Source organism: Amblyraja radiata, chromosome 8, assembly GCF_010909765.2.
Source record: "Amblyraja radiata isolate CabotCenter1 chromosome 8, sAmbRad1.1.pri, whole genome shotgun sequence".
Taxonomy (NCBI): Eukaryota; Metazoa; Chordata; class Chondrichthyes; order Rajiformes; family Rajidae; genus Amblyraja; species Amblyraja radiata.
Genome location: NC_045963.1, coordinates 26,690,796 through 26,717,179, shown reverse-complemented (window position 1 = coordinate 26,717,179; position 26,384 = coordinate 26,690,796). Strand labels below are relative to the sequence as shown.

Here is a 26,384-nt window from a genome sequence, read left to right as displayed (position 1 = left end):
CATTAAACCCATCAAGTCTAAACCGACATTCAATCATGGCTAATCTGGTTATCCCTTGCAACCCCAATCTCGTGCCTTCTCCCCGTAACCTTTGATACCATTACTAATCGAATCTATCAATCTCCACTTTAAAAATACTAAAAGACTTGCCTTCCACAGCCGTCAATGGCAGTGAATTCCACAGATTCACTGGCCTCTGGCGAAATAAATTCCTCCTCATCTCTATTTTGAAGGTACGTCCTTTTATTCCGAGGCTATGCCCTCTGGTCCTAGACTCTCCCATTACTGGAAACATCCTTTCCACGTCCACTCTATCTAGGCCTTTCAGATAATGGAGAGGAGGGCAAACTGTGGTGGTGATGAAAACTAGCTGCAATTCCTAAATTCATTTAACTAAAGACTCAAGTAACTCATGAATTCAATGCATAAAGATTTCTAAATCGTTTGGAGGAAAGAACAGTGGCATTACCAGGCCGATCCAAATAAGTTCATAAGTGCCAGGAGCAGAATTAGACCATTCAGCCCATTAAGTACTCCGCCATTCAATAATGGCTGATCTATCTTTCCCACTCAACCCCATTCTCTAGCCTTCTCCCCATAACCCATGACAAGTTTACTAATCAAGAATCTGTTAATCTCTGCCTTAAATACATCCATTGACTTGGCCTCCATAGCCATCTGTGGCACTGAATTCCACAGATTCACCATCCTCTGACTAAAGAAATTCCTCTTCATCTCCTTTCTAAAGGTACGTCCTTTTATTCTGAGGCTATGGCGTCTGGTCCTAGATTATCCTAGTCTTGAAAACATCCTCTCCACATCCACTCTACTCGGTAAGTTTCAATGAGATCTCCCCACATCTTTCTAAACTCCAGCGAGTACAGGCCGAGTGCCTTCAAACACTCATTATATGTAAACCCAATCACACTGGGATAATTCACGTAAACCTCCACTGGACCCTCTCCAATGCCAGCACATCCTTCAACTAGTCTAACCTGACTTGACTGAGATATTCGGCGAGTTCTATGATGCAATGCCATGAATTCTCCTTCTTGAGTCCGTTCTATTGTCCAACTCCAGGCAACCATTGTTTTCAGAGACTCCTTTATTGGCCAACGATACACTTCTTTGTCCTGGAAGTTAATCAGAAAAAAAAAGTAATTTTTCATTTACATTTTGTTGTTCAAGATTTGGAAAAAACCCAAGGAAATTACATGGAGAAATACTGATGTGCTTTTTTCATGTGAGAAGTGAGGCAGGAAAACATTGGCAAGTAGAAGTTAGAATTAACAATTATTTTTTTAAGAAAGGACTTTGAAGCCATGATCTGCATGGATAATGCACCTAATACGTACCTAGCAATATCAGATTTATTAATAAAACTAAAATAATTGGATCTCATTCGAGGCCCCATGTGTGATGATTTCAGTAGGTGTAATGATTACTCCTGAGATTCGTTTGAATTTGATATTGATACTGGTTTATTATTGTCATGTGCATCTCGACGTCTTATCCAGGCAAAATACATGCGTACATCAGGTAGCGCAAAAGAGAAAATTAACTGAATGCAGAATAGAGTGTTACAACTACAGAGTGTGTGCAGATACAAAATAAGTCCAAGAGTTGCAACAGGGTAGATTGGGTAATTTATCCCAAGCATATGAGAAGTTTGTTCAAGTGTCTGATAATGAAGGGAAGAAGACAGTTTTGTTTATTATTGTCACGTGTACCGAGGTACAGTGAAAAGCTTTTTTCCATGCTATCCAGTCAAAAAGACTATACATGATTACAATCAAGCCGTCCAGTGTACAGGGTTACGAGTATAATGTTTAGTGCAAAATAAAGTCTGATTAAAGATAACTCGCGGGTCTCCAATGAGGTAGATGGGAGATCAGGGCCACTCTCTAGTTGGTGAGAGGACAGTTCAGTTGCCCGCTAACAACACGATGTTATATGCCATGGTGGATTTTATTGTGTCCTGCTGTACATGACAATAAATTAGTCTGCTATAAGTTTAAAGGCAGCGCCAGAGGTAGTCATCTAATAGGACTGTGGATGGTGCAGACACAGATGCCCAGTGGGAATAGAGATAATCATTGTGGAACTGAACTTTGGTTTGTGTGTGGGTTACTGCATTCAACAAGTGATTTACCAGTCTCCGCACTGGTTTTTGGAACTTGTTGACAACAGGTAGTGCCAAGTATGTGATGAAGGCACAGGAGACTGCAGATGTTGGAATCTGGAGCAAAAACCAAGCTGCTGGGGGAACTCAGTGGGTCAAGTGGCAGGAAGATCCTTTGTTAACATGTCATCTTCCCCTTAGAATGAAAGTGGATGCATGAGATAAAGTGGGCTGCCTACTCACCTTTTCAGACAGAAGCTTGAATGGCTTTAACAAAGGATGAACCTTGGTAATCTCGTTGTTTGTTTCTCCATACACCCATCCGTTTGTTAGCTGGAAAAAGAACAGCATTTGCTGCAGTCTGGGTTAGATTGAAGACCGAGGGACATGGGACAAATGGGATTACTATAGACAGTCAACATGGTCGGGACGAGTTTGGTCATAGTTTAGATTTAGTTTAGTTTAGTTTACCGTACCGAGGTATAGTTAAAAGCTTTTGTCACGTGCTAACTAGTCAGTAGAAAGACTATATATGATTACAATCAAGCTATCCACAGTGTACATATACATGATAAATGGAAGAACATTTAATGCAAGATAAAGACAGTAAAGTCTGACTAAAGATAGTCCAAGGTTCTCATCATTGGCAGAATGCATCCATATCATAAAATAATATGCAATAAAATGGGGAGAAAACAAATTTATACAATACTGCAAAAACATATATTATTTAGATTTTGTAGCTACAGATTTATTATCATAACATTATCTCAAGATTGTTATCAGTGTGGTCTATCTATGGAATTCGTTGCCACAGACGGCAGTGGAGGTTCAATCTGACCTACTAACTCCCTGAGCTCAGCTGAACCGATTGATAATGAGTTCAGCTGAACTCATAATTGATCAGCGAGGCAATGGACTGGGAAATATGGACCAAGACCTAAAGTGACAAAGGCAGGAATAGGCTGCAATCTGAACCACCGTTAAACCAAGAAAGGAATAAAAAATAAAATTAACTGCCTTACCTTGTCCATCGTCCATTTGTCGTGACTGTGCTCTGCATATTTATTGATGAAATAATCCAATTTTTCCGGGAGAGTTACACTGGCAGTGAAAGTGAACAAACAACACTGGTTATTTCCTCAACTACATTTTTATGATTAAGTAATTGGTAAGAAATTTGCAACCATATTATCAATCCGGTGTTTAGTTTAGTTTAGAGAGACAGCGTGGAGTCAGGCCCTTTGTCCCAGCGAGCCGGTGCTGATCAGCAATCACCCCATACATTAGTTCTGTCCTACAAACTAGGGACAGTTTACAGAAGCCAATTAACCTGCACATCTTTGAAATGTGGGAGGAAACCTGAGCACCCGTGGAAAACCCACGTGGTCACAGGGAGAATGTACAACTCTGTACAGACAGCACCCGTAGTCAGGATCAAACCCGGATCTCTGCTGCTGTAAGGCAGCAACTCTACTGCTGCGCCACTGTGCTGTGGTCATCCTGGATTGCCCTCCCCTCCTTTTTACTCAACAGGATGCTATACAAAACATTCAATCATGGGTTCAACTGTTCAGACTTCACGTCTACCAAATCCCATTGGCAAGTTTAGTGTGAAGTGCAGATAGGGCAGTGTGGAGTAAAATAGTGGCTCAAATTAAAGCTAGAAAAGGGACCATGCATCATTAGATTCTGTTCTACTCTTCTATTGTAGGTTAAAGGAGTAAGATGTAGGTTTATTACCCCGACAGCATTTCCAGGGAATTCCTATAACCAGCAATGATTAAAAGGGCCCATAAGATGTTTTACATCATTACCCCAGACATATTTCTCAGCTCCACATGGAGATAGTGTTGAATCCTCAGTTAATCTGCTACTCTCACATGACCACCTGGGGTCAACCATTGCTTTATATTAGCATATCAAAGATAAGCATAAAGATCGGGAACATGCTCAGATACAGGTCCCTGTCACCTGCCGATGTAAGGGCACCTGACTCCCCTGGTAAAGCCATATGTCTGCCCAGGTAAAGGCATCTGGGTCGACAGGTAAAGGCACCTGTGTCGACAGGTAAAGGCACCTGCCAACACAGGTATAGACATCTGTCCTCTGGTAAAGACAACTATCCATCAGGTATAGATACCTGTCCACCCAGGTATAGCCACGTATCCACCCAGGTAAAAACTGCTCCTGATCAGAATGTTGTGAGCAGCAATGAATGAAGTTTGTAAAATCTCGAGCGCTCAAACGTAGCACAATCAAACCTTAAAGTGGCGACAGGCTGGGGGTTGAAGTTGCCTTCGGTGTCCACTGAAGACTGTTTCTCCATCATTGCCACATAGTTGGACTCCATGTAGTCTGGGGGCAAGGCTCCAGCAACTGCACTCAGGCAAGGCAGAGCCAGCTTAAACAACTCATGTTCATACTTCTGCAGTAAAACACATGGGAACATAACCTTCCATTTGATCTCTTCTTAACATCGACAACATTGCATGGCCAGGCCGACCTCTGCAACACCAACCCAGTGCCGCCACCAGGACTTTAGACTTTACTTTTAGACTTTAGAGAAACTGTGCGGAACCAGGCCCTTCGGCCACTGAGTCTGCACCAATCAGCGTTCACTCTGCACACTAAAACTATCCTACACATTAGGGACCATTAGGAACAACCCTTTGGAATGTCGGAGGGAACTGGAGCATCCCGGAGAAAACCTACACGGTCACTGGGAGAAAGTACAAACTCCCTTCAGACAGCATCTGTAGTCAGGATCAAACCCGGGTCTCTGGTGCTGTAAAGCAGCAACTACCGATGTGCCACTGTATTGCCCTTTATGGCCAAATTAATATTCTAACATTTTTAACAATTTTGAACTTGAAGGGTACCATTTGGTGCCGGATATGTGGCGACTTGTGTACTAGCTCGGTGTAATCTATTATCTTACATTCTTGTACTTGAGTATGATTTTGCCTATGTATAGTAAGATTATTACTGAACTGTATGCAAAAAAGGAATTGCATGTGATAAAAAAGTACCACTGAATCATTGAAAATAAAGCATGCCTATCCACAGTTCCATCCACCCAATTTCATTTGGTCAGCATCTGAAAAAAAGTAATTGGTTGTGTTCCACATTCCCACATTCCCAGGACATTTAGAATCAAATTATGAATCTGTGAAGAGGTTCAAGAGTCAAGTGTGTTTAATTGTCAGATATACTGAGAATGGAACAATGAAATTCTTACTTGCAGCATCATATCAGGCCTGTAAACATAATACACGTAGGTGCCATAATACAAAAAAAATCAATAAACTAATCTCCTTGTTACTTCCATTTAAATGTTGCAAGGTCTCCCACTTCCTACACACTAAGGGCAATTTACAGAGCTCAACATGGGGGGAAACCGGAGCACTTGGAGGAAGCTCACGTAATCACAGAGAACATGCAGACTCGCCACAGACAGCACCGTGGCCAGGATCGTACCTGGGTCTCTATAAGTTGTGCCACTGACCTGCCCTGGTAGAATTTGCATGTCATCTTATGTCTTGTTTACAAGAATTCAATGTAGCCAAATTAGAGTGGTACAGCATGGAAACAGGCCCTTCGGCCCAACTTGCCCACACCGGCCAACATATCCCAACTACACTAGTCCCACCTGCCTGCGTTTGGTCCCTATCCCTTCAAACCTGTCCTATCCATGCACCTGTTTAACTGTTTCTTAAATGTTGGGAAAGTCCCAGCCTCAACTACCTCCTCTGGCAGCTTGTTCCATACACCCACCACCCTTTGTGTGAAAAAGTTACCCCTCAGATTCCAATTAAATCTTTTCCCCTTCACCTTAAACCTATGTCCTGTGGTCCTCGATTCACTACACTGGGCAAGCGACTCTGTGCATCTACCCGATCTATTCCTCTCATGATTTTAATTGTTGACTGGCATATTAACATTGAAATTTATTTTAAAACCAATCATAAAGGTTTTTTTTCAACAAACCACTTCTATTTTACTTCGGAGTCACATGAGTGACTACGTGAAGAACCCCGCCAGGACGCATGCGTGTCATATCGCTACATGCATTGCGAAACAGTCAGGCGGGGTGGAACGACGTTCCCCCGCAGTGGCAGTTTTAAAAGCCTGAACCTGCAGGTAAGAGATACTCTGCGGTCTTTTGTGTTGTTCCCATACTGATTTACAGGTGGGGAGTCAATGGACAAGTCCAAGAAAACAACGAGGACTGCGACAAAGCTGGCGGGGGAGGACCGCGGAGTTGCGGGCAGCCAGCAGCGGCCAGCGGCACATGAATCACCCGTAATGGGAACAGCTGTGCCCGATGTCGCCTCCGCACTGGCCAGATCCACTCCGCGGCCGGGCGGTAAGGCAAAACAAAAAACCAACAAAGTCGTTGACTCAGATGAGTCCGACTTAGAGCAGCCGCAAGCGGCCAGCGACCGTGAGCGCTGGAGCCGGATGGAGCGGTGTGTGGAGCAGTTGCTCCAACGTGACAGGCTCCGGGAGATGGAGTCTAGTCACTGTGGGCACTATGTTAAACCCACAGCAGCACCTCTTGTAGGGCTGCACAGTGCATCTCCCTCGTCAGAGGGGAGTACTGGGGGTCAGTTCTGGGCTGATCCTGAAGAGGGGTTTGCAGAGGAGAAATCAAGTGTGCAAGGGGTGCAGGAACGTGAAAATCTACTGGACATGGTGTCCAACTTCATACAGCCAGACCAGACTGGCCAAAACCTGGAAGAAAAACTAGCTGCCAGTATAGATTATATGTCCTTTTTTTTTTTTTTTGTTTTTTTGTTTATTTTATTAGAAGTTAATACAATACAAAACAATACAGTGGCACCTAATTTTAGGTGCCAACTATGTCATACCGTAATCCATTCTATGTACAACCTCTAGTTTTATGTTATGAGTAGGCAAGACAAGAAAAAGAAAACAATAGAAAGGGGAAAGAGTGGAAAAATAGATGGTAGAAAGTAGAAAAATGTGAAGTGTGGATATAAAAAATAAAAATAAAAAAATAAAATAAAAAAGAAAAGGTGGAAAGTAGAAAAAGAAGAAAAGGCCCCTTGAAAGAGAATTTTTCAAATCTATATTCGGAGATGTAGATCTATCCACGTCATGAACTGAAATCAGCAATCCTTATGGTACCGCTGCATCACATGATTCCAAAAAGTCGATGAAAGGAGACCAACTCCTTAAGAATTGGTCATATTTATCTATTAGTCGGAGTCTCATTTCTTCAAGGCGTGCTATGTCCATCATATTCCTAATCCACATTTTAACAGTTGGTATGGTTGTATTTTTCCAAAATTTAAGTATCAATTTCTTTCCAATTATTAACCCATAATTAAAAAAAACATTTTGGTCTTTATTTAAATTGGTATCTTCTCCTATTATTCCAAATATAATCCATTCCATTTTGGGTTCTATTCTTGACTTGAAGAGCTTTGTAAATATATCAAATATAGATTATATGTCCTTTAACCAGCGACAGGAACAGGCTGTATTGGACACCACGGCAAGACACTTGGCACCGGGTAACTGTATATCCCTGAATGTTCCTGTTGTAAATAATTGCATATGGAAACACCCGTAATGGGAGTTAGAGGCATGGATGTCAAACTCCAAAAGGTACTAAAGCTCCTAACAGCGGGAATAACAGCTTTCACCCGCACAGTAGATGAGAAGGACATGTCGCAGGACCAACAGGATGCACTGGCACTGCTTTGCAACACACAATATGAAATAAACAGCATCAGGAAGAGTGCCATCCGACCTGCTCTAAACCCGAAATTCGCAGGTCTGTGCAAACCTGGAAACGTAAAACCACCAATTTTACTATTTGGAGGTAACCTATCGAAGCAAGTCAAGGAGCTCGATGAGGAGGCAAAAACCCTGGGGCTATTAAAGCGACTTCATCAAAAACCTACTACGGCCATAAACAGCACCCTTACGCACTCACCAGTAGAACAAGACAAACTGGTGAAAGCGCAAAGGTCCGGTACACCGAACATGTGTCTTTTTTAGGCCATGGCCCAGGCCGGCCTTTTTGGAAAATACGCAAACTTCCAACACCAACCCAACCACAAACCCAGACACCGGCGCCTTAACATCAACGAAGGATTTACAAAAAGAAGTAAACCTGCCACTGGTAACTATGGAGGTAGGTGGGTCTGCAGGGAGCATGGAGGTTGGGGGGAGATTACACTTCTTTCTGGATGCATGGAGTATGTTAACTACCGACACTTATATTTTAAGCAGTATCCAGGGATATACCATAGAATTTATACACAAATACAGCCCTCCAGTTCAGCATGTACGGAACCGAATGTTCGTACTTTCAGGTAAAGAAAAATCAGAAGCGCATGCTGAACTGGAACGGCTTTACGCTAAAGGGGTAATTGAAAAATCCCAACACGAATCGCTCGAATTCGTGTCCAATATCTTTACCAAAAACAAAAAAGATGGTGGTTGTCGCATCATCATAGATTTGACCAAATTGAATACATTTGTACAATATATTCATTTTAAAATGGAAACCTTTGTTACTGCAAAACAATTGATTTCCAAAGGTTACTTCATGGCTAGCATCGATTTAAAAGATGCTTACTATTCAGTGCCTATACGAGGTGACCACAGATGTTACTTAAAATTCAACTGGATGGGACAGCGCTGGCAGTATAGAGCGCTGCCAAATGGGTTAATATCAGCCCCCAGGCTGTTCACAAAAATTTTGAAACCAGCCCTAGCGTTTCTACGGAAACGAAAACACATGGTCATGGCATATCTAGATGGCATACTTATTGTGGGCAAAACTTTGGAATTGGCCAAACAAACCGTAACAGCCACAAAACAGTTATTTTAAAAATTGTGGTTTATTATCCATCCAGTTAAATCTAAATTAACGCCTTCCACTACTATGGACTATTTGGGATTCACCATTGACTCAGTTCACATGTCGGTGACTTTGCCAAAGGGAAAGGCTATAGACTTAATAGAGGCTTGCAATAACCTCATTGACATCAGTAAACCGTCCATCAGATTGGTAGCAAAAGTAATTGGCAAAATGGTGGCTGCTTTTCCAGCCACACAATTCGGACCTTTACATTACCAAAATTTACAGAGAGCAAAAATACGAGCACTCAAAATTAATGCTGATCATTTTGACAGACCAATGAAGCTACCAATCAAAGCTATCATGGAACTAAAATGGTGGAAAGATAACATTCGGCTTTGTTTAAATCCAATCATTATCAGCAACCCTTCTATGGTGCTACAAACTGATGCCAGTGCACTTGATTGGGGTGCCACCAATTCCATCTCCAGCTGTGGAGGTAGATGGACTGCACAGGAGGCATCATTATTACAAACACTGGGCATAAACTACCTGGAAATGTTGGGTGCATTCCATGGCCTAAAGTCATATTGTTCTGGGTTATATCACCAGCATGTTAGACTACAGATTGACAATACCACCGTGGTAGCATATATCAACCACATGGGTGGAAACAAATCGACATCATGTGACAATCTGGCTAATACAATTTGGCAATGGTGTATCCAGAGACATATTTGGATATCAGCTACTTACCTACCAGGTAAACTAAATTTAGTGGCAGACACCAGGTCACGCAAATTTAATGAAAACACCGAATGGATGTTGAATAAAAAAGTATTTGCTGATATTACAGCACGGTATGGAACACCAGATATCGATCTATTCGCATCCAGACTTAATCACCAGTTATCAAACTATGTTTCGTGGGAACCAGACCCTGGGGCAGCGGCGACAGATGCATTTTCGCTGCATTGGGGGAAATTGTTTATTTATGCATTCCCTCCTTTCTGCCTCATCAGTCGGGTATTAAGGAAAATACAGCAAGACTCTGCGTCTGGTATTTTGGTAGTACCCGATTGGCCTACTCAACCATGGTTCCCTGTGATACTCAACATGGTATTAGAACCATGTATCACCATCCCGAATAGACCAGATTTATTGGTTCATCCCGTAACAAGGGATAGCCACCCATGTCATAACTATATGAATTTATTAATTTGTAGAGTCTAAAAATACCTCTACTACAGCTGGGACTGACGGACCGAACAGTGAACATAATTTTGGCGGCCCACAGACAGTCCACCAAAAAACAGTATCTGGTCTATATCAGGAAATGGGAGATGTATTGTCACAGAAACAGCATCACCTACAGATCAATGAACATCCCGTCTGTTCCGGAATTCCTGGCAGGCCTCCATTATGATGAGGGGCTCAGTTATAGTGTCATCAACTGCGCCAGAAATGCCCTATCAACTTATCTATGGCAAGGAACAGAGCGTCATTCAGTTGGCACTCACCCCCTGGTAACAAAACTTATGAGGGGAATTTTTAATACCAATCCCCCAAGAACCAGGTACTCTCAAATATGGGATGTGAGTATTGTCCTGACGATGCTAAGGAATTGGTCTCCAGCAACAGCTCTGTCCCTACATAGACTGACACCGAAAACAGTCATGCTAATGGCTTTGGTCACGGCACAAAGGGTACAGTTGTTACATAAATTAAGACTGGACAACATGACTTCTTCATCTGGAAATATTACGTTTCATATTTATGAATTAGTTAAGCAGAACAGACAGGGATCAGCAGGCCTCAAAATAGAATTTAGGTCTTAACCAATAGATGATCGTCTCTGTATAGTAAGACATTTGTTGTTATACATGGAGAACACGAAAATCATCAGAGGCAATGAGAAGGCACTTTTAGTCAGCCACAAACAACCACACAAAAAAGTGACGGTCCAGACCATCTCAAGATGGCTGAAACAGGTTCTAACACAGGCTGGGGTGGATACTAATATATTTAAATCTCATTCCACCAGGGCTGCAGCTACATCGGCAGCTATGCAGTTGGATGTACCAATGGACCAAATCCTCAAGACAGCAGGATGGTCAGGGGAAAAAACATTCCAACTATTTTATCATAAACCTGTCATTAAACCTGGAACGTTTGCAGAAACAATTTTAAGTTCTGTAATTTAATTTACCCCATAAATAGGGGCTATAATTTGGTGTTAATAAATTTTTCATGGATTTCAATGTCGGATTCATGTCTAAATTATGTTGACACAATTCCTCCCACAGTCATTAAGGCAGATGTGATGCATGGACTCGTTTCCACGGCATGAAATCACAGAGCTTTGAAATCTTCACGTAGTCACTCACGTGACTCCGAAGTAAAATAGTAAGATTAAACGAGAACTTACCAGTTCGAAGTTTGATCGTTATTTTATGAGGAGTACGTTGAGGGAATACGTGCCCTCCGCTCCCACCCATGATCATATACTCAACTGGTATTTCTTCTCTAATCTTACTATGTTCAGTCATTACAGTTATCTGTGATTTCACACCGCTGCTTTGAAGAATGACACGCATGTGTCCTGGCGGGGTTCTTCACGTATTCCCTCAACGTACTCCTCATAAAATAACGATCAAACTTCGAACTGGTAAGTTCTCGTTTAATCTTACTATTTTTAGCTATTTTTGCAGAGAAAACATAAAAATATTACCAGCCCACTCATTCCAACACTCTTCTGATTCCAACGCAAACCTGCACAGTGTTGGTGACTCACAAAAGGAGAATGCTTAATGGCCCATGGCGAGAGAGACTGTCATTTCATATCCACCATCGGTTCCTTATTCCAGATGTTAATCCTTGCCCACTTGGATTTAACCGCTCATGTTGCTGGCGTGCCTTTCTATCGAGGCCTCTCATCACTGACTCCAGGATATCCTGTCCTCGCACCCAAGTATGATCCTGGCCACAGTGCTGTCTAATCTGCATGTTCTCACTGTGATCGCGTGAGCTTCCTCTGAGTGCTCCCGTTTTCTCCCACATCCCCAAGACGTTTGTAGGTTCATTGGTCTCTGTAAATTGCCCCTAGAGTGTAGTGTGAGAGCGTTCAACATTTAAAAGGAAGTAATAAGCTTATTAGTTTATTGAAAATGTCTTGGTGCATACCAAGCCATAACATGTATCGTGGAAGTGCGTCTGCTCCTGTGCTGCACTGTTCTATCCACGATCGAACAGTTGACAACCAAAGTCAACATGCAGGCAATGCAACACCTGCCCCTTTACCTCTTCCCCTCCCACCAACGATGCTCCCAAGCTGTCTTTCCAGGTGAAACAGCAATTCACTTCCATTTCCTCCAGTCCCGTGGCCTATTTCTCCCCTCCTCCTCTTCCTCCATTCCTTTGCATGGCTTCACAATTTGCAATTCTTCAATCCTGCTGTCTCACACATTCTGCTTTAATATCCGTCCTTTGAGAAGAAAGTCGTTTTGCACAGACGAAAGAGCTAGCGTTGAAAAATACACGTTGAAATTTATGAAGTTGAAACTTTAACAGTTTGCTGTCAGGACTCCAGCTATTTCTGGAGTTTCTTGATTAGTAAGGGTGTCAGAGGTTACGGGGAGAAGGCAGGATAATGGGGTTTAGAGGGAAAGATAGATCAGGCATGATTGAATAATGGAATAGACTTGATGTGCCAAATGGCCTAATCTTATGAACTATTTCCTCTCCTGTTTCTATTTTCCATTCTCCTTAAACTAACTGGAGCATCAATTTCCCATTCCCTTTAAACTTCTCGGGTTCACTGTTTATGTTTTTATACTACTCTACAACATATTTTTAAGACTGCATACCCGCACACCTAACATCCAATAGTTTTTAAAAATCTACTAGTCCGGCACCTACGAATTTACGTGGTTCGATAGTTAGTTTAGTTTATTATAACGTGTACTGAGGTACAGTTGGTGCGTGCTATCCAGTCAACGGGAAGACTATACATGATTACAATCGTTGTCTATAGTGTACAGATAGATGATAAAGGAGATAAAGTCCAGGAAAGTCCGATTAAAGATAGTCCGCCTCTCCAATGACGTAGATGGTAGGTCAGGACTACTCCAGTTCCAGATGACTGGAATTTTTAATGTGACAAGTTTTTTTACTTGTGCCCTGTCTTTGTATGTTATTGTAATATTCAGCACTAAATTAATTCAAATTAACCCACAGCAAACTACGGGATGAAAAATGTCCTGATTCTCATCATTGAATGAACATTCTAAATGCCAGGTAGTTTCTTTTCTTCTAAATGGCAGGAACAAGAGCAGTATTTCCCCCAGAGTAAAAGCCTTCTTTCCAACATTTTCACCAGAGACATAGTCTACATATTATTAAACACAGGAAAATGAAAAATTTGACTAGTTTTAGTTTTTAGTTTTATGAGATACAGAGCGGAAACAGGCCCTTTGGCCCACCATTTCCGCGCAGACACATCGTACAATCGCACTATCCTACACACCAGGGACAATTAACAATTCTTACTGAAGCCAATTAACCTTTAAACCTGCACGTCTTTGGAGTGTGGGAGGGAACCGGACCGCCCGGATAAAACCCACGTTGTCACGGGGAGAACGTACAAACTCCACACAGACAGCACCCATTCTCAGGATCGAAACCCGGTCTCTGGCGCTGTGAGGCAGCAACTCTACTGCTGTGCCACTGTGCCACTCCTACCTTAAAATTATTTTCTGCATTACTAATCCAGACTGCTTCAGCGAAGTTTGACATCAATTAGCAAAAGTAACAACTTAAAAAGAGCTAATGGTATGGTGTCTAGTCGGTCTGAAGCCCAAAGATTCTGTTCTTCCCCCCGCCAAGTACCTTCTGGGACAGGGCATCAAAAATTCCCCAGAATAACTTCCTCGACAAGTGAAGTTCTTCCTCAGAGGCAGCTCCAAAACTCCCCCAACCTCCCGGGAGGCAGTAATATTTCCAACATCTTTCATAATGATTGGTCAGTAACTGAAAGAGAAAAGTGACAGATAGTTACAGAGCAGAGAGTAATTTATTTTAAATTTATATCACTTATACTGTATCTAACCTACCAATATATACATTACATGAAATTGCGTATCCCCAGAGAATAGTTCCAAATCTCATTGTAAACATGCAGAATTCATAGATGCGGACTTGGTGGTTCATCTGGCTGATGCATTTGTAACTAGGATAATGAAATTGGACACAATTTGCCACAGTAACTCAACAGGTCAGGAAGCATCTCTAGAGATGCTGTCTGCCTGACTCAGTTACTCCTGCACTCAGTGCATTTTCTTGGTAAACCAGCATCTGCAGTTCCTTGTGTCTTCATAATGAGATTAGAGATTGACCATTCAGGAAAGAGAGAGGAAGGCATTTCACTACCCAGGGGGCGAAAGCAGCTCAGATGCAGAGATTTCTCAGGATAGAGATCAACACGTTTTTTAATATTAAGTGAATCTAGGGACGTAGGCTAGTCCAGGAAAGTGATACCATGGAAAAGATCAGCCTTGATCCTAATGAATGGTGGAGCAGACACAAGGTCTACTCCGAGACACAAGAGTCAAATGGCTTATTCCCGGTTTCATTGTATTTCCTATTTTTATACAAGAAGGCCAGCAATAAATCAGTGTCCAAACCTCTCTCAAGTATAGCACTCTGAGGTATGTACAAGAGTGCAAATGAACTTGTGGTAAGGTGAGCAGAATTAATTTTAATACTTTATTGTATTAATAATGAAAAAAGAATAAAATTATTCTAAAGATATGTCTGTATCTTTCTAAGACTGGGAGCAAATGGAATTAGAGTAGATGGCCAAAAAGGCTGGCATAGACATGATGGGCCAAAGGGCCTGTTTCTATACTGCAAGACTCTCTAACCTTGTGACTCTATATCGCACTGAGCAAAGCATTCCTTGCATTTATACAACATACTTAGCAACCTCAGGAACCAATGAGGTACATTTGAATGGTAATCTCCGACACCTTGCAACTCTGTAAAAAGGTAAAATCCACAGGCCCATGAGGTGTAAAATTAATTAATTGTTCCTTCAGAGAGTCAGCACAGGCCCAAAGGACTGAATAAGCTAATACGTTGTCAGTCATGTATCACTGTCGGTGGCGCATAGAATTGTGCTTCCAACATTTATAAAGCTCTGTGTTCTGCTCCACAGCTATCACATTAACTATTTGGTTAACTCACCCCTTGACAGCACTGCACATTCAAAAAACATCCACTGCATCACTAAATAGCCCCAAGGCAAGTTATGTAGAAACAAAGAATTGCAGATGCTGGCTTACAATAGACAATAGACAATAGACAATAGGTGCAGGAGTAGGCCATTCGGCCCTTCGAGCCAGCACCGCCATTCTATGTGATCATGGCTGATCATCCCCAATCAGTACCCCGTTCCTGCCTTCTCCCCATATCCCCTGACTCCGCTATCTTTAAGAGCCCTATCTAATTCTCTCTTGAAAGTATCCAGAGAACCGGCCACCACCGCCCTCTGAGGCAGAGAATTCCACAGATGCACAATAAAAGACACAAAGTGCTGGAGTAACTCAGTGGTTCAGGCAGCATCTCTGGAGAACATGGATAGATGAGGTTTTGGGGCGGGACCCTTCTACTGTTTCTAACCCACCAGACATCATTAGCGTATCCCAGGAGAATAGTTTCAAATCTCATGTAACATACAGAATTCATAGATATAGACTTGGTCTCCAGGGACGCTGCCTGACCCGCTGAGTTCCTCCAGCCAGGTCCTTTTTTTGTAATTCCTGCATTTAGACAAGGGACTAAAGAACCCTTGCCCAGAGATTTAATAGGAACCTGTGGGGTAAATTGATCACAGAATGGGTGGCGGGTGTATGGAACGAGCTGTTGGAGGAGGTTTTTGAGGCAGGTACTATCGCAACGTTTAAGAAATATTTAGCCTAGGGAGATAGGGGCCAAATGCAAGTGTAGATGGGACATATTGGTTGGTGTGGGTGTTAGGTCAAAGGGCCCGTTTCCATGCTGTATGACTCTATGACTATAATATCTAATGTTTAAAGTTAGCCACTTTACTGGCTCATAGTTCATGACCACTCTTTCAGTAATCAATAGTTTTCCTCCTTTAATAAGCAACTGGGCAATTGATTTCATTTTTTCCTTATCATATTTTTTAGATTTTTCACCTCCTATTTGATTATAGCAAAGACAGACCATCTGAGCTTCTCAAGAAAGGTCCCAAGCCGAGATATCTCTTATCCAGTTTCTCCAGAGATGCTGCCTGACCCACTGAGTTACTTCAGCATTTTGTGTCTATTATCCATATTAATTCCCTTCATTTGCTCCTACTTACCATTTTCTTTCGCTGCAATTCTCCTTTTATTTGTAAATTGAAAGACTCAGAATAAGAAATACCGCTTGAAATTGTTGAGCATGAACCCACTTGGTTATAGAAGGCCAATTAAGTCCAAATGAAGCACACTTACTTTGAGAGGCATCTTTGCATGTTCATTCAGCAGAGGAACATCAAACACCAACCTTCTCAGCAGGTGCTGCATCATAGATGGCCGCAATTGTCTATGTGGAAAGGGAATTTGCAACGGTGAGCTACAGTTGCGACTCCTTATTGCTCTTACCAAAACATCAAGGCTTTGACAATCCAAATATAAATTTATCAAAGGTCTATACATCGTGAGATTTGTTCTCCAAACAATAGCAGGAATATCAGTCACCTGATTTAAAATCAAAATGAATGACTCGTAAAAACACAAAGTAATGCAATAAATTACGCTCTGCCACACATAGCAGGAACCAAATGTCTTTTTGATTGATTGAAAGATAGAGCATTGAAGTAGACCCTTCGGCCCACAGATTCCATGCTAACCACTGAGAACCCATTCACACTGATTCTCTGTTTTCCCACTTTCGCATCCACTTCCTACACACCTAAGGGTAATTTACAGAGGCCAATTAACCTACAAACTCACTCGTCTTTGGGATGGGGAGGAAACCGGAGCACCCGATGGAAACCCATGCAGTCACAAATAGAACATGCTAACTCCACACAGACAGCAACCAAGATCAGGATCAAACCCAGGTGCCTGGCGCTGTGAGGCAGCAGCTCTACAACCTCTACCTTGTTCTTTATTAGCAATGTTGGGGTTAGTTGCCAGTGCTAAACTCATGGAGCAATGCCTGTACATCTAAAGTTCTGCTCAAGGCGGGACGGTGGCGCAGCGATAGAGTTTCTGCCTTACAGTGACAGAGACATGGGCTCGGTCCTGACTACGGTGCTGTCTGTACGGAGTTTGTGCGTTCTCCCCGTGGCCTGTGAGGTTTTCTCCAGGAAGCTCTGGTTTCCTCCCACTCTCCAAAGACGTATATGTTTGTAGGCTACTTGGTTTGGTATAAATGTAAATTGTCCGGAGTAAGTGTAGGATAGTGTTAGTGTGCGGGGATCGCTGGTCGGCGTGGACTCGGTGGGCCGAAGGGCCTGTTTCTATCTTGTATCTCTAAACTATACTAAAGTGAAACAAATGGAAAAGGAAATCAGAGTATAATGTGTATTTAGTTCATAAATTCATGTTCTAAAAGCAGAGAGAGGCTATTCGGCCCATCAAGTCTACTCCACCATTCAAGTTCAAGTTCAAGTTCAAGTTCAAGTTAGTTTATTGTCATGTGTCCCTGTATAGGACAATGAAATTCTTGCTTTGCTTAAGCACACAGAAAATAGTAGGCATTTACTACAAAACAGATAAATGTGTCCATATACCATGATATAAATATATACACACATGAATAAATAAACTGATAGTGCAAATAACAGAAAGTGGTTGGTAATAATCAGAGTTTTGTCCGAGCCAGGTTTAATAGCCTGATGGCTGAGGGGAAGTAACTATTCCTGAACCTGGTCCTTTTCAATCATATCTTGCCCTCTCAACCCAATCCTGGCTTCGTTCAATAACCCCATATTTAGCAAGAGCGGTCAATGATAGTTTTTTAACTTACCCACAAATTGCAAGTAAGCATTCCTCAATGGCATCCCTCTGGGCCTTGGTGAGGGAGCATCCCTTAGACAACCTGTAGACAGTGTGCAGCAAGGAATCGATAAGGGAAGCGTGATGTTCAGTGCCGGCAAAGAGTGGGGCACACTTGGTTAACAGTGGCAAAACCGCAGTGCATAGGTATCGATTCAATGCCAACGCCATATCTGTGGCACTCAAGGCGACCTGAAGATTAAGAAGAGACCAGGCATGTTTATCGCACCTGTATTTAATCTACCCTGTGATGGCAATGTTGTGTGCTCTTCCAATGATGTGTTCGAGAATTCCTATCTAAAAGCAACTGTAAAAAGCCACATTTTGTTCCAGTTGTTACGTGCAGCGGCAGGCAGTAGATAGGACTGTATGGTGAATTTTTGTAACTGTGTTGCCGCCAAATCATGGTGATACTTGTGTACTGCCTAGGTGAGGACTGTTAAATGATTTTACTGGGTTATACACAAAACAAAGCATTTCACTGTTGCTAAGTACATGTGACAATAACGTGTCATTGAATCATTGAGTGATGCTCTTAATTGTTCACCTAAAATCTGCTAGCAGCAGTCATGTAATGATTAATATCTAATTCCAGTATGAGCTCTTCAAAATGTTTGCACCAGTCACAATCCCACTTAGAAAAAACAAATTTTATAACTAATCCATCACATGTTCTGTTCAAGTGAATATATTATTAATGTTTTATCTGCTCATTATTTGGAAGAAAATGCTGATGATAAATATCAAAATTGATGAAAATGTGTAGCAATATAAAAACTGTAGACATTCACATGACACTTCACCCAACTCTTTGTGGCAGCAACAACAATGAATTTATTTTTGTAACTACTTGCTTATGTCAAACACATCTTGGTTTCTTTCACCTGCTCTTCTTTGAAAGTTATACCAAAGATCGACACAAAGTGCTGGAGTAATTCAGGAGGTCAGGCAGCATCTGTGGAGAAAAACATTAGATGACGTTTCGAGTTGGGACCCTTCTTCTGAAAAAAAGTCCCGACCCAAAACGTCAGCTATCCTTTTTCTCCAGAAATGCTGCCTGACCCGCTGAGTTACCTCAGCATTTTGTGTCTATCTTTGGTTTCTTTCAGGCTCATTTTCACTGCAAACAGCTGAAATCCTGGAACACTACTATACCTGAATCGTGTTGACAGAAATATAAAAGCAACATGATGCCCATTAGGCCTTGGAGGTTGGTTTGGTTTTGTTTAAAGATACTGTGCGGAAACAGGCTCTTCGGCCCGCTGTGTCCACGCCAACCACCGATCCCCACACAGTAACCGTATCATACTCAATAGGGACAATTTACAGAAGCCAATTAACCTACAAAACTGTACGTCTTTAGAACGTAGCAGCAAACCGAGGCACCCGGAGAAAACTCAGAGTACAAACTCTGCACAGACAACACGAGTAGTCAGGATCGAACCCAGGTCTCTGGCGCTATAAGACAGCAACTCTACCGCTGTGACACCGTGCCAACCTTATCTACTCACCGTGTCCAGTGAGGCAGCGGCTCGGAGATCTGGCAAGAAGCCAACCTCCAGCAGATGCAAGAGGAATTCTTGCTCTTCTATCCCATACACCCGCTCAAGGAACAAAACCATGGCTGCCTTGTGATCAGGGCAGAAGCCCGCTGACATGTCTGGCTCCACAACGGTCCCGTCTGGAAGAAATTAAGTGTCAAGAGTGTTTAATTGGCACCCTTCCTAGACAGAACAATGAAATTCTTACTTGCAGCAGCACAACAGAATATGTAAACGTAGTACTCTGTAAACAATGTAATAAATAAGAAAAAAATGTTCCGTATGTATTTTCTGAACAAACTATAATAGTGCCAAAAGACAAAACCAATGCCCCAAAGTCTATGCAGTTCAGAGCATATTTGGTGGTTGTAGTGTTTAATAGCCTGATGACAGTAGGGAACCTGGACCTGAACCTGAACCTGGACGTTACAGTTTTTCAGGCAGCTCTATTAAATAAAAATATTTACCAATTATTTCCAGATAATCCCCAAATTTTCTTCACATACTTTGTTCATTTTGTTTTCCTTCATCAATGCCGAAACATCACACTGAGCAAAACACCCCTTGCCATTTCTACAACACACATCGCAATGTCGGGGACCAGTGAAGTACATTTGAAAGATAGACACAAATTGCTGGAGTAACTCAGCAGGTCAGGCAGCATCTCTGGAGAAAAAGGATGGGTGACGTTTCAGGTCAGGCCCTTCTTCAGAGTCCTAAAAAGGGTTCTGACCCGAAACATCAACTATTCTTTTTCTCCTGAGATGCTGCCTGACCCGCTGAGTTACTCCAGCATTTTGTGTCTATCGTCAGAATAAACCAGCATCTGCAGCTCCTTCCTACCCATTTAGGTTAATCCTATTTCCCACCAATCAGTACATTACAACATTTTAAGTGTTCATCCAGGTTGGGCAAGCCAACATCTCATCCTAACAACCCTAAGCATCCAACAGCTTGGCATTCCGTCTGTGGTGCAACGAACCTGGATTTCTACAGCCAAATTCTTGGAGTTAATGAGGGTGTTCTTGGAGACAGATTTCATAGGAATCTGAGGGGCCATTTTTGATTCACAGAGAGGGCTGTGGGTATATGGAATGAGATGCCAGAGGAGGGACTTGAGGCAGGTACTATAACAAAGAATAAAATGACGCACCTTTAGAAAGGCAATGAGGGGGAATTTCTTTAGTTAGAAGGTGGTATATCTGTGGAATTCATTGTCATGTCATTTGGCACTTTTAAGGCGGAGATTGACAGATTCTTGATTGATACGGGTGTCAAGGGTTAAGGGTTTAAATCAGGAGAATGGGGTTGAGAGGGAAAGATAGATCAGCCATGATTGAATGGTGAAGTAGACTCAATGGGCCGAATGGCCTACATCTGCTCCTATGACATGAACATTTTAAAGACATTTGGACAGGCAAATGGATAGGAAAGGTTTAGATGGAAATAATAATAATAATAATGGATGGGATTTATATAGCGCCTTTCTAATACTCAAGGTGCTTTACATCGCATTATTCATTCAATCCTCAGTCACACTCGGTGGTGGTAAGCTACTTCTGTAGCCACAGCTGCCCTGGGGCAGACTGACGGAAGCGTGGCTGCCAATCTGTGCCTACGGCCCCTCCGACCACCACCAATCACTCACACACATTCACACACATTCACACACAGGCAAAGGTGGGTGAATTGTCTTGCCCAAGGACACAACGACAGTATGCACTCCAAGCGGGATTCGAACCGGCTACCTTCCGGTTGCCAGCCGAACACTTAGCCCATTGTGCCATCTGTCGTCCAAATGACCCAAACGCAGACAGGTGTGACTAGTTAGATGGGACATTCAAAGAATAATCAGTCAATATGAGCAGATATATCCCACATGCTTCAAATATTTAAAAAAAGTTATATCAGAACTTAAAACAATTTGAATAGAACAGGATGAAAAAAACGTCTTCGTCATAAGGGCTGGATTTTGTTAGACAAAATGACCCACAGATTACAAATGGCATTTAATTTTCATTCCAGTAAATAATACAAGTTTAACTCATTTGCTATCTGGACGTTCAAGTTATGCAGTTGGATATATATATATATTTGGCCCAATCCATTGATTTGCCATTTACATTTTCTGTGTCAAAATGTATTATATCTGACTCCATTTTCAAAGTTTGTCTAATTACATGTGAGGTAGTAAATGTAATTTAAATGGCCAGGTTACCTCACTATAAAGTCCCATGTACATCTCTTATGCTTAGGACAGTCAACAACAGTTTATCTGCAGTATGCCAAAAATGTATTTTAAAGAAAATAATTAGTATGCGTGCATTGTTCCATTGCAGCTTATGTAGATGAGTTTCACCAAGATTTCTCGCCCAAAATCAAATTGTGTGACATTGTTCAACACAATTCTATTTGAGTGAGCTGTAAATAGATAGTCATAATCATACAGCGTGGAAATAGGCCCTTCAGAGTAACTTGCCCACACCGACCAACATGTCCCATCTACACTGGTCCCACCTGCCTGTGTTTGAACCATATCCCTCTAAATCTATCGTATCGATGTACCTGTCTAAATGTTTCTTAAACATTGCGATAGTACTTGCCTCAACTCTGGCAGCTCATTCCATACACCCACCACCCTTCATGAAAGAAAATGTACCCCTCATGTTCCTATTTAAATCTTTCCCTCCTTACTTTAAACCTATGTCCTCTGGTTCTTGATTCACCTACTCGGGGCAAGAAACTGCATTTACCCAATCTATTCCTTTCATGATTTTGTACACCTCTCTAAGATCACCCTCATCCTCCTGTGCTCCAACAAATAGAGTTCTAGCCTGCTCTACCTCTGCCTATAGCTCAGGCCCTCAAGTCCTGGCAACATCCTTGTAAATCTTCTCTGCACCCTTTCCAGCGTGACAACATCTTTCCTATAACATGGTGCCCAAAACTGAACAGAATACCAACCTCATATATAATTGCAACATGAACTCCCAACTTCTATACTCACTATGTTACAATTTTGATCCACTGTATTAAAGTGAAATAAGGTTATTACATTTTGGTATGTTATTACCATTTGTAATCATGGTGACAAGTAAAAATTACTTTGGAAAGCAACAGACCAAGTGAATGGTCCCCTCGTTGAAGCGGGATCTGTTTTGTTCTTCACGGATGCAACCTGACCTACAGTAATGAAGTATTTTCAATATTTTCTGGTTTTATGCCAGAAAATCATGTTATTTTTCAAGTCTATTTTGCATTTCTACATCCAGCTCAATAACCTTATGACCACCTTTTTTTGCACTCAAAATAAGGTATTGAATCATCTGTCAATATTGTGTGCAAACCGATTTTGTTAAAAAACATAGCTTAAACCGTTTATACTTGTTGTGTTTAGTTTAGTTTATTGTCATGTGTACCGAGGTACAGTGAAAAGCATTTTTGTTGTGTGCTAGCCAGTCAGCAGAAGGTCTATACATGATTACAATCGAGCCGTCCACAGATACAGGATAAAGGGAATAACATATAGTGCAAGATAGAGGAGATTAAGAAGGGCATGGTCAAAGTAAGAAATGTTGTGAATGAAGTAGAGGTTTTGAAGAGTAGAACGATTGTAATGAATGATATAAGATTCGCTTCTGGGACCAGCACGCAGAGATGCCTGATGACTTGGGTGCCATCTTATTTTTTGCCAAGTGTTGACTGTCAGTCAGAATAACTTGATCTGTTCCCTCTCATTAGTAGACTGGAACAAATCATACAACGAATGTTTCAAGCAGTGAAATATCTGAGCTGAATTAGTACTTTGTAAATTATCAGGGACCATTTTCACCAGTTTTTTGTTCAAGAAAAGATCCCTTTTGTTCAAGAAAAGAAACTTTCTCATCCACTCCCTCAGCCTCTTATTCTTCAGTAAAGTCCCAATTGCCTCAAACATAGCTTCTATTTCATGAATTGCAATCTGCTAAAGACATAACAATGCATTCAAGTCTACAGATATAATCACTTAATATGCTTTCAAGGTGCATCTAACTCACCCTTGGCAACTGTTGGCATCTGGAAGGGAATGCTGATAACTCCTTCCAGGTCTTCCAGAGGGATCAAGGACCGGAGAATGGATTTAATCCGTATTGCCTCACCTTTACCTGCATTTATGAGCTATTGCAATTAAAAAAAAGGAAATGAAAGGTGAGATACTTGAATCTGGGAAACTACATGCAAATGGTGTACCATGATTACCAATGCGCTTTAGTGATGGTGATTTTCCTAGTTGTGTGGTGATTGGTAACCCTCCCATTCCGAAAATCCTTCCTCCCTGCCTCAACTACAGGAAGGCAATATGATATCACGCTAATTCTAAGTTATCCCACTTTCTCATCCACTCTCTTAGCCTATGGGGCAATTTGCAGAGGCCAATTAAACTACAAACCCGCGCATCTTTGGAATGTGGGAGGAAACCTGATCACCTGAAGAAAACCCCAGCAGATCACAAGGAGAACGTACAAACGCTATACAGATAGCACGCAGTGTCTCGGGGGGGGGCCAAAGGGCCTGTTTCTGTGCCGTATCTCTAAATTAAACTAAACTACTGGGGTAGGCAAGAATGCAGAACTGACCTTACAATGAGCTTACAATGATGTTTCTCAGCCTCAAGAGGCCAAGAACTTTTCACCTAATCCTAACTCCAATGTTTGCCCAATAAACCCAAGGTAACCTCACTTGTATCCGAGTGGTTCCAAGGAGCAAGGGCTGTGAGCTACTCATCAAATATTGTCCAATACTTAATAAACTCGTACTTCTGACTGCTGCTCATTATGCAAGAACTGTACCATTTGTAGGTTGCCAAAGGCTGAATGATTTCAATAGAACTCTGATTTACCAAATGCAAATATATTGTTCATATATTTTTCCAAGGAGATACTGCAGAACTGAGAGTGCACAAGGACTCTTCTATTTACCTGTGTTGCATTGTTGGGTGATTCATGCCAGTCCATATTCAGTTCTGAGAAAATTACTATATTCAATCTCACTATAAAGAAAATTAACTATGTGGAATCTCTCTGCAAAGCAACTCAGTTTGTGAGAAGTTATTAATAGAAATAAGGTTTGGAAAATGGTAACATTCAGACCATTGATGCAGTTTTTCCTGAAGTTAACTTGCTACTTACATGGATCTCTGGTGCACATCGACCCAATAAATCAATTAAAGCAGAGTAGAAGGTCATAATAGCATTCCCCATATGAATGGTATCATCCTCTTCTTCAATATCCCTGTTAAACAAAGATATGAGACAATGTAGAAACAAGCAACTGCAGATGTTGGTTTACAAAAAATACACAGCCTTTCTGGATCAGATATGAAATGTTGACTGTTCCAATTTCCACTGATACTGCCAGACCTGCTGTATGTTTTCCAACATATTTCTGATGCTTTCAGCTGTTTATGAAACATAACCCATAATAATGATACAAATAAATAAATGTGAGTGAAAGCTTTAGTACTGTTTCTTTTAGTTTAGGTGGTGGAAAAAAACATTTATAAGCGTGACAAGGCCACATCACCTATGAGTAGCATAAGTTCAAAAGACATAGGGGCAAAACTAAGTCATTCGGCCCATAAAATCTGCTCCACCATTCAATCACGGCTGATCTATTTTTCCCTCTCAACCCCATTCTCTTGCCTTCTCCCTGTAACCTTTGACACCCTTACTAATAGAGAACCTATTATATTCTGCTTTAAAAATCCCCAATGACATTCTCCACCACCATCAGTGGCAATGAATTCCACAGATTCACCGCCCTTTGACTAAAGAAATTCCTCCTCACCTACTTTTTTAAAGATACATCCTTTTATTCTAGGATGTGCACTCTGGTCCCAGACTCTACCACTAGTGGAAACATCCTCTCCACATCCACTCTATTTATGCCATTCACTATTCAGTAGGTTTCAATGAGATATCTCATCATCCTCCTGAAATCCTCCTCAACACAAAGGGTGGTGGGTGTATGCAACGAGCCGCCAGAGGAGGTAGTTGAGGCAGGTATTATCACAACGTTTAAAAAACATTTAGACAGGTGCATGGATAGGACAGGTTTTGTGGGATATGGGCCAAATGCAAGCAGGTGGGACTAGGGTAGATAGGACATGTTGGTCGGTGTGTGCAAGTTGGGCCAAAGGGCCTATTTCCACGCTGTATGGCTCTATAATTCCATTCTAAATGGAAACCATTTGTTGAACTCACAGACTTCTACTACATTCATCAGTCGGTGATAGTCCATCTCTAGCTGGGTCTTCAGAGATCTTAATGGCTTCCTCCATGGCAGATAAAAGACCATCTCCACCTTCTCCACGCAAGGCTGGACCAAAGCACTCCGGACGACGAATTAACAATCTTACAACCTCATTGGCATTTTCTTCCACACTCTCGCCTGCAAACAGTGGAAACAATACATTAAAACTGTACTACACTCAAATCAAAATTAATTTCAAAACCAACATTAGGCACAGTGGTGCAGCGGTAGAACTGCTGCCTTACAGCACCAGACATTGTGGTCTCAGGGGCCTTTTCCTTGCTGTACCTTTCTATGTTACACAATGAGCAATCAGCTGATGTCTGTAATATTTAAAAAGAAAATCTAGATTTAACAATATATCTAGTTAATGAATGTCTTTCAGAGTAAGCAACTCTGGGCAGCATAGTGGCACAGTGGTAGAGTTGCTGCCTAACAGTGTCAGAGACCCAGGTTTGATCCTGACCACGGGTACTGTCGGTACAGAATTTGAATGTTCTCTCCATGACCCATGTGGGTTT

The 26,384-nt window shown here is 41.8% G+C and overlaps 1 protein-coding gene across 1 annotated transcript in view; it reads right to left on the bottom strand.

The window, feature by feature from the left end:
• ryr2 (ryanodine receptor 2) overlaps positions 1–26,384 on the bottom strand; it is a 301,683-nt gene that overhangs the window by 120,253 nt on the left and 155,046 nt on the right. Inside the window, 11 exon segments of the mRNA XM_033025458.1 lie at positions 996–1,133; positions 2,366–2,455; positions 3,148–3,226; positions 4,387–4,550; positions 13,851–13,991; positions 16,481–16,571; positions 18,003–18,223; positions 19,543–19,712; positions 23,610–23,730; positions 24,741–24,843; positions 25,815–26,001. Of these exon segments, the coding sequence (XP_032881349.1) occupies positions 996–1,133; positions 2,366–2,455; positions 3,148–3,226; positions 4,387–4,550; positions 13,851–13,991; positions 16,481–16,571; positions 18,003–18,223; positions 19,543–19,712; positions 23,610–23,730; positions 24,741–24,843; positions 25,815–26,001 (1,505 nt within the window).